General features: G+C 41.7%; 1 protein-coding gene across 2 annotated transcripts in view; it reads left to right on the forward strand.

Annotated features, from left to right (window-relative positions):
• Window positions 1-12,507, forward strand: part of Mms19 (MMS19 homolog, cytosolic iron-sulfur assembly component) — a 37,257-nt gene that overhangs the window by 3,996 nt on the left and 20,754 nt on the right. Inside the window, exons 2-8 of one of the 2 annotated variants that reach the window (XM_057777487.1) lie at window positions 5,714-5,762; window positions 9,524-9,624; window positions 10,788-10,873; window positions 11,304-11,378; window positions 11,777-11,846; window positions 12,181-12,309; window positions 12,397-12,458. In XM_057777487.1, the coding sequence (XP_057633470.1) occupies window positions 5,714-5,762; window positions 9,524-9,624; window positions 10,788-10,873; window positions 11,304-11,378; window positions 11,777-11,846; window positions 12,181-12,309; window positions 12,397-12,458 (572 nt within the window). The remainder of the gene's footprint in view (window positions 1-5,713; window positions 5,763-9,523; window positions 9,625-10,787; window positions 10,874-11,303; window positions 11,379-11,776; window positions 11,847-12,180; window positions 12,310-12,396; window positions 12,459-12,507) is intronic. The other variant, XM_057777488.1, reaches the window with a different exon arrangement.

Below are 12,507 nucleotides of genomic sequence, written 5' to 3' on the forward strand. Positions count from 1 at the left end.
GCCCAAAATGTTGTGTTGTGTTTTGTTTTGTTTTAACTAAGGTAAAATGCACCACTTTAACTGTTCAGCTGCTTTTGCCTATTCACGGTGTTCAGTGCCTCAATGGGTAAAGAAGTTACTTGCAGTCAAGCCAGACTGAGCTCAATCCTAGGAACCCCACGTGGTGGAAAATGAGCACGAAGCCCTGAAAGCGCCACATGTGCCCCCCAACACAAAAGAAATAAAAATGTAATAAACTTTTTTAAGATTTCCAGGAACATTTTCCACTGTACCCAACATGGCTTGATTCTGGAAACCTGACTGGGACAATGAAGAAAGGACAGACACACAGGCATGCTCTGGGGTACCGAATACCCCTTTATTATTTATAGCTGGTGAAAGAGGAGATAGCTAGTCTCTGTGGGAGGTCTCTGTAGGGGAGCAATCTCAGGCTGTAAACAAGCTGCAGTCGTGCTTTTTGTACACTGTGTCAACATTGCACATAGACTGGAGGAAAGCTTTGCCAGTTCCCATGGGTCTGAGGGACTGGTCTTTGTTCAGTAGCATGCTTTAGCTCAAGGCAGCCTCAGCTCCCAGCAGTTTTTATCACACAAAAGTAGAGAGCAAAAAAGTAGTCATTATTTAGAAGGCATGGAAAGGAGGCTTCGTAATTGAGAAAAGACATGTCTGAGGTAGACTCATTAGAACTGGAATAAGATCCTAAGATACTGTGCAAGCATTCTCAGAATATTGACTCAAGCATTTACCAGCTTAGTAGCCATTTCCTTTACTTACATTTAATGTGCTGTGACAGCTTTATTGTATTTTTTTTTTTTTTTGAAATGCTTTCATTCAAAATCTGGACCCTGTCAAACTAAATCACAGGTCTCCACTAGGAGTGTTCACCCACTGTATTCCTCACCTGGTACGCGAGGAATCCCATGAACACGGGTGCATCGCTGTAGTGATCAGCCAGCTTCCTGTTGATACATTCTGGATGCTGAAGAAGTCGTTTTAGTTATAAACTCTGAGGGAACCTCTTAGGGTAGGACTTGGCTGGTAGGTAGGTGTTTGTCCTGTGAGCCTGATTTGTTGTCCCTGCCCCCATTGTACAGCTTGCTCGTTTATTTTCCATGGCTTTTTCTCAGGCGCTTGGGCAGCAGCTGGGCCTTCCACATCCTGGCACAAGTAGAGCTAAGAGTGCTTGATGGCTAAATTGGTGCCGGTCACGAGTTATGAATCTTGACTAGAGTCCCCTTTCCTCAGTCTGATTGGAGTTCTTACTGGTACCACACTGAGCTTCTGCCCAGCCTGGCTCACAGTTGTTGCTATGAGACCAGCAGACGTAGGGGAACTGGAGGTTTAGGACAATGTTCTGAAGTCTTCTCCACTTTTTCCTTATGTTGACAGAAGTTAAGACATTTAGAGATGTCTGGGTCTGGAACCCTGAACAGACTTTGTAAATAATTCCCCAGTTGCTGTACATTTATTAAATAAAACTCTTTCATTTATCTTAACCCACTCCTTCCAAGATAACCTGTCACTCTTTGCATCCCCAAAATGTGGAAAAATGTGGAAGCTGCTTCTGTTACCTCTGTTTCTCATGCTGTTACTGTCACTAAGCTCTGTACTTACAGATAGAGCACTGAGGGTGTGAATGGATGTTCAGGTCTGCAGGCCCTGACAGATGATCTTTGCTAATACTGAATTGGGAGGGGAAAGATCGACCTAAGTGATTTTAGAGAACAAGTTTGTCTAAAAACTGTATAGCCAAAGATAAAACTATTTTTTAAAATGCAGTATTGTGTTTATAAACTTTTTTTCTCAAGGAGGTTGACAGTCTTAAGATCGTTTATGGGACTGGAGAGATGGCTCAGTTGTCAGTGCGCTTGGCTTGCTAACATGAAGACCTGAGTCCAGATGCCTTGAACTCACATAAAAGGCATGGTGACACACACTTGTAATCTCAGTGATGGTATGATCAGAAATCGATTCCTGGAGCTGGTAGCTAGCCTACAATATGAAGTTCCAGATCAATGAAAGGCCCTACCTCAAAGAAAAAAGGTATAGCTGGGTGATGGTGGCGTACATCTTTAATCCTAGCATTTGGGAGGCAGAGGCAGGGGTATCTGTGTTTGAGACCAGTCTGGTCTACAGAGCGAGTTACAGGACAGCCAGAGCTACACAGAGAAACCCTGTGTAGGAAAGGGTGCAAAGTGCCTGAGGAACCACTACTGAGATTGTCCTCTGACCCCTACCTGAATTCACACACCCTCACACATGTATATACACACAAATATGAGCATACATAGGCACATGTATAAAAAATAATAACCAAGGAGTAGCTATAAAATAACAGAACTGGTTCCCCACTGTCAGAGATTAAAAATTGAAAGCTACAATGAATACTGGATTAGATTTACAGACTTTGTGTGTGTGGATTTTTGAGACAGGGTTTCTCTGTGTAGCTGTGTTCTGGAACTTGCTCTTTAGACCAAACTGGCCTCAAAATCAAGAGATCTGCCTGCCTCTGCCTCCTGAGTGCTGGGATTAAAGGTATGTGTTACTACACCTGGCTGTACCTTTTTTCTTTAAATTATGGATGTGAACCATTTTTGTGTCTGGTGCCTACAGAGATCAAATTTGGGCATCAGATCCCATGAGACTGAAGTTAGAGCCGCAAGCCAGCATGTGGATTCTGGGAATAAAACCCGGGTCTTCTCCAATGAACCATCTCTCCAGCCCAAGACTTCAATATGATTTTGTTTAGTTTGACATACATAAATACAGAAATAGTGATAGAAGTTTGAGTAACATGGATAAGTTGTGCATACTATGTACCATGTACATACTGTGTTTGACTATTTCCCAGGTCTTTAAACTGAGAGTCTAGAAGCAGTGTCGTTCTGATAGCACATCCACACCCAGATCATGGTATCTAGCTATTTATTTGAGATAGGGTTTCACTATGCAGTTTTGGCCATTCTAGAGCTTCCTATAGATCATGCTGGCCTGCAACAGAGAAAAACTCAGTGAGGGGTGGGTGTAATGGTATTTGGAGAGGCAGGTAGGTCTATGTGAGTTTGATACTAACCTGGTCTGCATAGTGAATTCTAGGACAGCCAGAGTTACATAGTGAGACACTGTCTCAGAAAATTAAAAATAAAAATAAAATAAAAAACTTGCTGGGTGGTGATGATGCATGCCTTTAATTCCAGCACTTGGGAGGTAGGCGGATCTAAGTTCAAAGCCAGCCTGAGTTCCAGGACAGCCAAAGCTACACAGAAAAACCCTGTCATGGGGGTGGGGGGAACTAAACGGTGGTCCACGAGATGACTCATCAGGTTAAGGTGCTTGCCAAACCCACAGACCTGAATTTCATTCCTAGAACCCATATAGTAGAAGGAAAGAGCTATCTCCCACAGGCTGTTCTCTGCTATGCTATAATACAAGTACACCTTCACTCATGCACACATACACAGATAAAAAGCTCAATGACCAGAGATGGAGCAACAGGAACAATAAAACAGACTTACTTATTCGATATTACTAAATTGAATATATTTATTGTATTATAACTGATAGCATAAATATATACTGGTCAATATTGATACAGTAATAACTAGATTCTTTTTATAGAAGAAATTAATTTAGGTAGATATCCAGAAGGTAGAACTAATCTCCCTCTTCCTGAGTAGGGGATAACTTTGTCTCTCCTTCCAAGGACAGAGTACCTGAAAGGGAAAAGTAATCCTGCATAGTGCAGAGACCTCTGGATCTACCTGGTCCAAGTGACTTAAGTTCAGTGGCTCCAGTGAGAGCACTGTGGGGTAATTTGTATCCCTGATAAAGTACGAGGGTAAAAGTACTTGTGTTTGATAAGTCTTCTGAAAACTAGTAGACACCGTCTAAACGTGAGAGCATCAAACTCAGATTGAAGTACATTCTATCAAACTATCAAGGTTGTGAAAATCAAGGAAAACTGAGAAACTTTCGGAGGAGACTCAGGGCTCTTGATGATAATTATAAAGTGATATATTTAATTGGATCTTGTAACAAACCACGGCATTAGTGGAAAGACTGTTGAGTGTTGTAATAGGAGGAGCGGGGCTGCATCCCCGACACCCAGCTGCCCGCATGGCTAGCTTATGCCCTGAAATAATTACACGGAAACTGTATTCTTTTAAACACTGCCTGGCCCATTAGTTCCAGCCTCTTATTGGCTAGCTCTTACATATTGATCTAACCCATTTCTAATATTCTGTGTAGTTCCACGAGCTGGCTTACCAGGAAAGATCTTAACCTGCATCTGTCTGGAGTGGGAGAATCATGGTGACTCACTCACTCCGCTTCTTTCTCCCAGCATTCTGTCTGTTTACTCCACCCACCTAAGGGCTGGCCTATAAATGGGCCAAGGCAGTTTCTTTATTAAATGAAAGTAACTCCTCCATCAGGTGAGACCTGAATAATGTCTAGAATTTAGGTAGCGTGTGCCAATGTTACTCTCTTAGTTTTAACAAATATAAATATTTTAATAATTTACTATGTACCTATGATGATAAAGTTGGAAACTGGGTGAACGTTATACAGAAATTCTGCGTTGTCTTTGCAATTTCTGTTAATTCAAATTATCCCAAGGCCAGGTGTGGTGTTGCATATCTTTAATCCTAGTGCTCAGGAAGCAAAGGCAGGTGAATCTCTGTGAAATCCACCAGCCTGAACTACATAGTAAAACTTGTGTCTCCAAATGATAATAATAATAGTAACTTTAAAAAGCATTCTGTGCACATACTGTAAACATGGATTGTATACTACTGTTCTGCGTTGAGATCTTGTCCATTATCAGTGTGCATAGAGCTACTTTAGTCTTGTTTTCATATTTGGGCTATTATGAATAAGCTGCAGGGAATGTGGGCATATGAACATCTTTTCAGATATTAATTCATTTGCTTTGGTATAAAACCAGGAGTGTTATACCTGGGTCGTAGGCTATTTTTGTTGTTTTGTTGTTGTTGTTTTACTTTATGAGGAACCTCCATACTGTTAATTCATAGCAACTGTATCAGTTTACAATCTCACCAAGGATGTTTGTACACAGGTTCACACTTCTCTCTGTCCTTATTGAACCTTGTTGCTTGTCTGTTTTGTAAGTACCATCTTGACAGTTATAAGGCCAGAACCCCCAGGGGCTTTAAAAGTTCTATGAGTCGGGTCTTTTAAATGTACAGTTCAGCTAGATTTGTAGCTAGGTATTTTCTCTCTCGCTCTTTTTCATCTTCCTTCCTTTACACTCCATGTGGATGTGCTATCCCCTGGTTTATTCAGTGTTAAGGATTGAGCTCAGGACTCAGTGCATGCTGGGCAATCACTAGCAACTGAGCTACACCTTCGGTCCTGATTTTTTTTTTTAACCCTTTATGCCATTTGTCCCCATTCATCCTTTATGCTGTTTTATAGGCTATATATGTGTATATACACAAAGGTTTTTTTCATTTGATAACACTAATTTATACATAGCTTATTTTTTAATTGCGTATACAGACATTTCAATTACAGAAGATAATGCTTATTTTTCATTTTCTAAATATTCGACACTACATATCTGAAATATGGCAGTGTCTTTCTTATCTAGGAGGACATCTTGTCCAGCAGTATATGGTCTCCTAGTGTAAACAGGAAACATTCAACCACTGAGTACTGTTTTATGTTTTCATAATTCTTTTATTTCTTCTAGATGTGAAATCCGGTGGCTATACAGTGTTACAAGTGGTAGAAGCCCTTGGGTAAGAACCTCTGTTCTAGAATATTTCTCCAGTCTTGTCTGGATACTTTCAGAGTTATTGCTTCCCTGGAACCTGATTTTCTTCTTGTAGTTAAAAGCCCCCTATCCATAGAAGCACTTCAATATAATTGTAAGCCACAACAGGTTCTGACTCAGCCTGCAAGTTTGGGTGAAGTGGGTGTCGAAGGCCTTCCACTGGTCTAATTGGAACTAGACTTCTTGTGCTTCCTTAGATCCAGCTAATCCCCTTAGGAGCCTAGTTGCCCCAGATGGCTCAGGCATACTGTAAGTCCAGTCTCCCTGTCTGGAGAGTGCTCAGGACATGGACTGTGCTAGATCCTCACTAGTGGAAGATATTTGGAAACAACTAAAAGAACAGTGTTGTAGGGACTAGAGAGATGGCTCAGTGGTTAAGAGCACTGACTGCTCTTCCAGAGGACCTGGGTTCAGTTCCCAGCACTACACGGCAGTCACAACTGTCTTTAACTCCAGTTCCAAGGGACCCAACACCCATGGCAAAACATCAATGCACATAAAATAAATATTCATAACCTAGGGTTCTAAGAATCAGATAAAATACATGCCTGTAGTCTAGGGCTTGCTTTCCCCAAACCTCATACATAGCAGACCACTTAGGTTGACAAGTCTTACTAATATGTTATTGTCATAGTCAGCCTTGTCTTCTGAAAATTGAAGGAAAAATTTAAAACTGGCATGTCTTACACAACAGATCATTTGGCTTTTCTGTTTACCTTCTTGTGGTGGTAAGGGTTTTTGTTTTTTCTTGGTTTCTCTGTATAACCCTGACTGACCTGTAGCTCACTCTCTGGACAAGACTGGCCTCAAACTCAGAGATCCAGTTGCCTCTGCCTCTTGGAGCACTGAGATTAAAGGCTTGCGCCCACCACCACTAGGCAATGTTTTGTTTGTTTGTTTGTTTTAATTAATAGTTTTATTGAAAGTATAACAGACACAGGGTTGAAGAAATGGCTTAGGGGTTAAAAAAACTATGTCTGCTCTTCCAGAGGACCCAGGCTTCATTCGCAGTACCCATTATGGCTGCTCACAGCTGTAACTCGTGTCTCAGGACCTGACACTCTCTTCTGGCCTCCATGGGAACCAAGCATGCACGTGGTACACAGACATACATGCAGGCAAAACATCCATACACATAAAAATAGATAAATTGTGTGTGTGTTTGTAAAACTGACATACCACAAAGCTCACCATTTTTTTGGAGGGAGTTTCAAGATGGGGTTTCTCTATATGGCCCTGTCTGTCCTGGGACTCACTCTGTAGACCAGTTTGGCCTCAAACTTGAGATCCACCTACCTCTGCCTCCCAAATGCTGGGATTAGATATGTACACCATTACTGCCTGGCCAAAGTTCACCATTTTAAAGTTCGGAATTCTGTGCCTTTTAGTACATTGATAGATCTGTGTATTCTTGCACACGATCACCATTTGAACATCTTTATTACTTCAAAATGAAACTGCTGCTCCTCGGCACTCATTCCCTTATCCCTCTTCCTCCCAGTTCCTGGTCTGTCGATTTGCCTGTTGTGGAAATTTCAGATATGTAGAAGCAAAGGCTGTGTGACTTTCGTGTCTGGTTTCTCTCACTTAGCATGAATTTTACCTTTCTTATTGCTGTGATAAAATACTCTGACAAGCGATTTAAGGTAGAAAGGGCTCATTTTTGGCTCATAGTTCAAAGGTTCAAACCTATATCAGGGAAATCCTGGTGGCAGGAGTTTGAGGCGTAAATAAGATCACATTGTATCCAAAATCAGGAAGTAGAGGTTTTTCCACTCATACAGTCCAAGATTCTATCCCAGAGAACGTTGTTTCCCACATTTAGGGTTAGTCTTCCCCACTCAGTTTCATCCAGAAAATCCTTCACAGGAATAAGTACTATTGGTAATCGCTCACAAGTATGCCTACAAGCTTGTCTCCTGGGCGAGTCTAGATCATGGCAGGATAACAACCAATGTTAACAGTGCAGCTTGTTTACAAGGTTTCTTTGTGTTGTATGTCAGGTCTACATTTCATTGCTCCCTGAGCAACATTCCATTATATACCAATGACCAACATTTTGTTTAACTATTCATGAGTTATGATGGACATCTGGGATGTTTCCATTTTTGTGCTTTTATGAAAAATGCTGTTATGAGCATTTGTGTGCCTTGATCCTTTTTTAAGTGCTGCAAATGCACAATATCCTACCTGCTAAGCAGAAACATTTCTATGAGTCCCTGTCCTCAGAATACAGTCAGGAGTAGTTTTATTTCTATACCAGTATAGTTCCTTTATCTTTGAGGTTTCACATAAACCTCTCAGGATCAGCTTTCCAGAATTCTTTCTGCTCAGGTTATGTTTAAGTGTAATCTCAGGAGAGCTGTTTGAATATAAGTCATCTTGTTGCTCCACTTCATCTTCATATCAGTAGTCCTTCCTAGTTAGAACTGCTGCAGTTAGAGGTGTAGCTCAGTTTGTAGAGACCTTGTCAATATGCTCAAAGCCCTTCAATTCCCAGAACAGCCTAGAATCAGGCATAGAGGTGCTATACAGCTGTAATCCCAGCAATCAGGATATGAAGGCTGTTTTCAGTTACAAAGACTTTTGAGGCCAGCTTGGGCTACATGAAACTGTCTTCAAAAAAGAAAAAAAAACAAAAATCCATTCATCTGTTTAGCCTTTTGTTTTTAAAAGGTTTAGGTGTGTGCAAGCATACCTCCTAGGATCTTAGTTGTTCAGCATTGTTTTCCTCTTAGCAAGGCTTTACAAATAGCCCAGTGTAGTAATGGCTCACATCTGTAATCCCAGCACTTTGGGAGTCCAAGGCAAGAGGGTGGCAACAAGTAAGTGCAGCCTGGACTAAGAATGAAGTCTTGTCTCTAAAAGCAAAACAAAAAAGGGGGCTATAGAAGTATCTTAATTAGTAAAGTGAGTTCTGTCCCAGCATCCATTTAAAAGGCCAGGTGTGGTACACATTCTTAATCCTGATGCTGGATAGGTGGAGACAGGCCTAATCAAACAGCTCCAGGCCAACCATTGAGAAATCCTATTTCAATAAACATAAGATGGACAATTCCTGAGGAATGATACTTAAGGTTGACTTCTGGCTTCTGTGTACATACATACATACATACATACATACATACATACATACATACATACATATGTGCATTTGTGTTCACATACATGTGTATCTGCAGACACAAAAGTTTCTTGTTTTAGTTTGCAAAAATCTGCTGCCTGCCTTCAGTAGAAGCTGCAGCTGCCAGACATCTCTGAAGCCCTGTGGGTACTGTTCATACCTCAGGGGAGGGAGAATAAGCATAATGTTCATTGAGTGCCAAGTAAGGGATGTCACATGAGCCTTTGGTACTGCCAGGCTAATCTAGGGATAGGTTTGGGGGCTTCAGTCTTTAATTAATTAAGATTTTTTGAGGCAGGGTTTCTCTGTATAACCCTTGCTGTCCTGAAACTCACACTGTAGGCCAGGTTGACCTCGAACTCAGAGATGTGCCTGACTCCCAAATGCTAGGATTAAAGGTGTGTGCATCTCCCAGCTGGAGTGTCAGTGTTCACTGGACACTAATGTTATTAGCTCAAGAGTACCTTCCATGGGTTGTTTTTAAACACTTTTAGGAGGGTGTGACTCTTTTGCTAAGGGAATAAGTGGGACTAACTGCAGAATATTTCTTTTATAATTTGAGCTCGTCAATCACAGATGCTTTCTGTCTTGCTGTTTCCCAGGTCATCTCTGGAAAATCCAGAACCCCGAACTCGGGCACGAGGAATCCAGCTTTTGTCACAGGTGCTGCTCCAGTGTCACTCCTTGCTCCTGGAGAAGGAAGGTACTTATATTGCTAGTAGGAACGTCTTCCTGAAGCACATGGCCTACATGACATGCACATGGAAAGACTGCTTAATGTATCTATGAACAACTAATTCAGTGTCTTCCTTACTGGTATATATAGCAGAGATGGTTAAAATTAAATTACAAAATGCATCAATTTCAAATATAGTCTTTGATCATTTGTTCGTTGTATCTTAGTGTCCACATTCTGTAAGCATATAATACCTACTGCCTGGCCCTTTACAAAAAGAAAAGGTTTGTGGATCCTGTATTAAACCCCTAACTCTTAAAGAAACAGAAGGCAGAGGGCTTTTTGACGACTCATTGGGTAAATGCAATTACTGTGCAAGCCTGACGACCAGAGTGATCCGTGTAACTTACAGTATAACATGAAACTGCTTTCAGTCCCCAGCACCAAAGAAAAAGAAAAAGTTCCATATGGTGAATCTGGGGCTGATGAGATGGCTCAAGGTAAAAGCACTTTAGGAAAAACCCTGGAGGCCTGAGTTTTATTCCACATGCAGGTGGAAGGAGAGAACTGGCTTCTGGAGGTTTTCTACATGCTGCATACCACACTGGCCTAGTACACTGTGACCAGGGCAGCTCTTGTAAAAGAAAGCATTTAACTGGGGCTTGCTTACATTTTCAGAGGTTAAGTCCATTGTTGTCATGATGGGAGCATGGGAGCATGTGGGCAGACATAATGCTGGTGAAGTAGCTGAGCGTTCTGCATCCACACCCATAGGCAGCAAGAAAAGAAAGATATTGGTCCTGGCTTGGGCTTTTGAAACACTTCCAGTGAGACACTTCCTCCAATAAGGACATACTTCTTAATTCCTCTCAAGTAGTGCTGCCACTAAGCATTCAGATATAGGAACCTATGGGTGCCGTTTTTATTCAGACCACTATATCACATAAAATAATGAAGTTAAAAAGGAAGCGATTCTGAGGGTTTCACTGTGAACTTCTATGAGAATGAATACAAGAGCTTTCCTGTCTCTAACTCACAAAGTAAAGGTGTCATCAAGTGGGAGCCATTTCTTGATTGAGGAGGACATTTGTAGGGAAAGCCAAAATGGAATGGCATTAGAAGGCAGATAAACAGAGCTGGTGGGCCTTCCTTACACCTGCTAAGCTGAAGGCTGGATCTGGTTTGTGCAGTGGTACATCTGATCCTGTTCTATGAGAACCGACTGAAGGACCATCATCTTGTGATCCCATCTGTCCTCCAGGGCCTGAGGGCACTGGTGAGTATTTCTCATTACATAACTGTGTTTGTGGGAGCCCTTGTACAGTTCTCTCCTGGCCTTTTGGAGATGAACCTTCACATGCCGAAGGATAAAGGCCCAAATGCAGGAGTAAAAGCCAGCTCTACAGTTCTTACTCTTGAGAGTAAGTCACTCTGTGTGACAGCGGCACCCTTGAGATGTTCCACTTTATCTTGTATATAAACTTGACCTATAATCTACACTTAAAAACAAAACAAAAAGCTATCTTTGGGGAACTTGAATTTGGCTGGTTTGAAAGGAGCTGTGAAGAAATGCTCAGCTAGAGAAAGTTTCTCACTATGAGTGCTTCCTCCTACAGCAGGATGTTAGGATGCCAAGTTACCTAACAAAAAGCATTGTAGAGCTTTGTCTTAGAGACGATGTTCTCATATCTTCCCTTCTCTCCCAGAGCATGTCTATGGCCCTGCCTCCTGGGCTGGCTGTCTCTGTACTTAAAGCCATCTTCCAGGAGATACATGTACAGGTGAGTGATAATAGCTGCAAGTTTACTTTGTTGCTAGTCTTTGTCTTGTAGTCGTTGATATATTTAGAATTAGGTGGTAACACAGATTGTCTAAACTGAGGTCATATACAGGTATCTCTTTATAATGGCTAAGGAGAGGAAGGCATGGCATTATATCTGACCTGTCTTGCTAAGAACCTAAGATATACATGAAACAAGTTTGGGTTACTGGCATCACTGTTGTGGTTGTGCTGGTAGCTCAGTAGCCAGACCTTTCTCTATGGTTCCTCTTAACTCAATCTTGTTTTGGTTTAGAAAGAACTATCCACTAGAGATTGTGAAGGCCAAAAAGGTTGTATTGTTTGAAGTATTCTTTGTTTTCTTTCTTCACTTAATTTCCTTTCTTCTCCACTCTTAAGTCCCTGCTACAAGTAGATCGCCATACAGTATTCAGTATCATCACTAACTTCATGCAATCACGGGAAGAAGGTAAGAGGCAGGACTGTGTGAGGAGTATGGAAAACAAGCAGTTGCAATCTGTCTCACATTAGAAGGGTGTATTGTGGTCTAGGGGATGTGTAGAAAGGCCAGGACTCTGAGGAGTGATAAAGGCTTGGGTGAGGTCAGTGTTCCCCCAGTGTAGGAAGAATACACATGCATGCACACACAGACTTGCACATATACATATCTTCACTGAGCACTTGGAAGAGAAAAACAAAAAGGGCTGCTCTGCTAGGCCAAAAAGGAAAGCAAGAGACAGGAAGAGGAGAATACAGGCTTTCTATCCCATGGGACAGCAGTGACCTTGTTCTTTCCTTCCCAGAGCTGAAGGGCCTAGGAGCTGACTTCACATTTGGCTTCATCCAGGTGATGGATGGAGAAAAGGATCCTCGTAATCTTTTGGTGGCTTTCCGCATCGTTCATGACCTCATCTCCAAGGACTACAGTCTGGGTATGTTTTTGTAGTGGTGACTAGCTGGTTGAAGCTGGTCAGTCTGAAAGAACTTAAGTCAACTTTATTCTTTCTCTGTTGTCACAGGACCTTTTGTGGAAGAGTTATTTGAAGTGACATCTTGTTATTTCCCTATTGATTTTACCCCTGTAAGTACCACCTTCATTCTTACGATGTTTAGAGACAATGTTCTAGACA

The sequence above is a fragment of the Chionomys nivalis genome, chromosome 8 (assembly GCF_950005125.1).
Source record: "Chionomys nivalis chromosome 8, mChiNiv1.1, whole genome shotgun sequence".
Taxonomy (NCBI): domain Eukaryota; kingdom Metazoa; phylum Chordata; class Mammalia; order Rodentia; family Cricetidae; genus Chionomys; species Chionomys nivalis.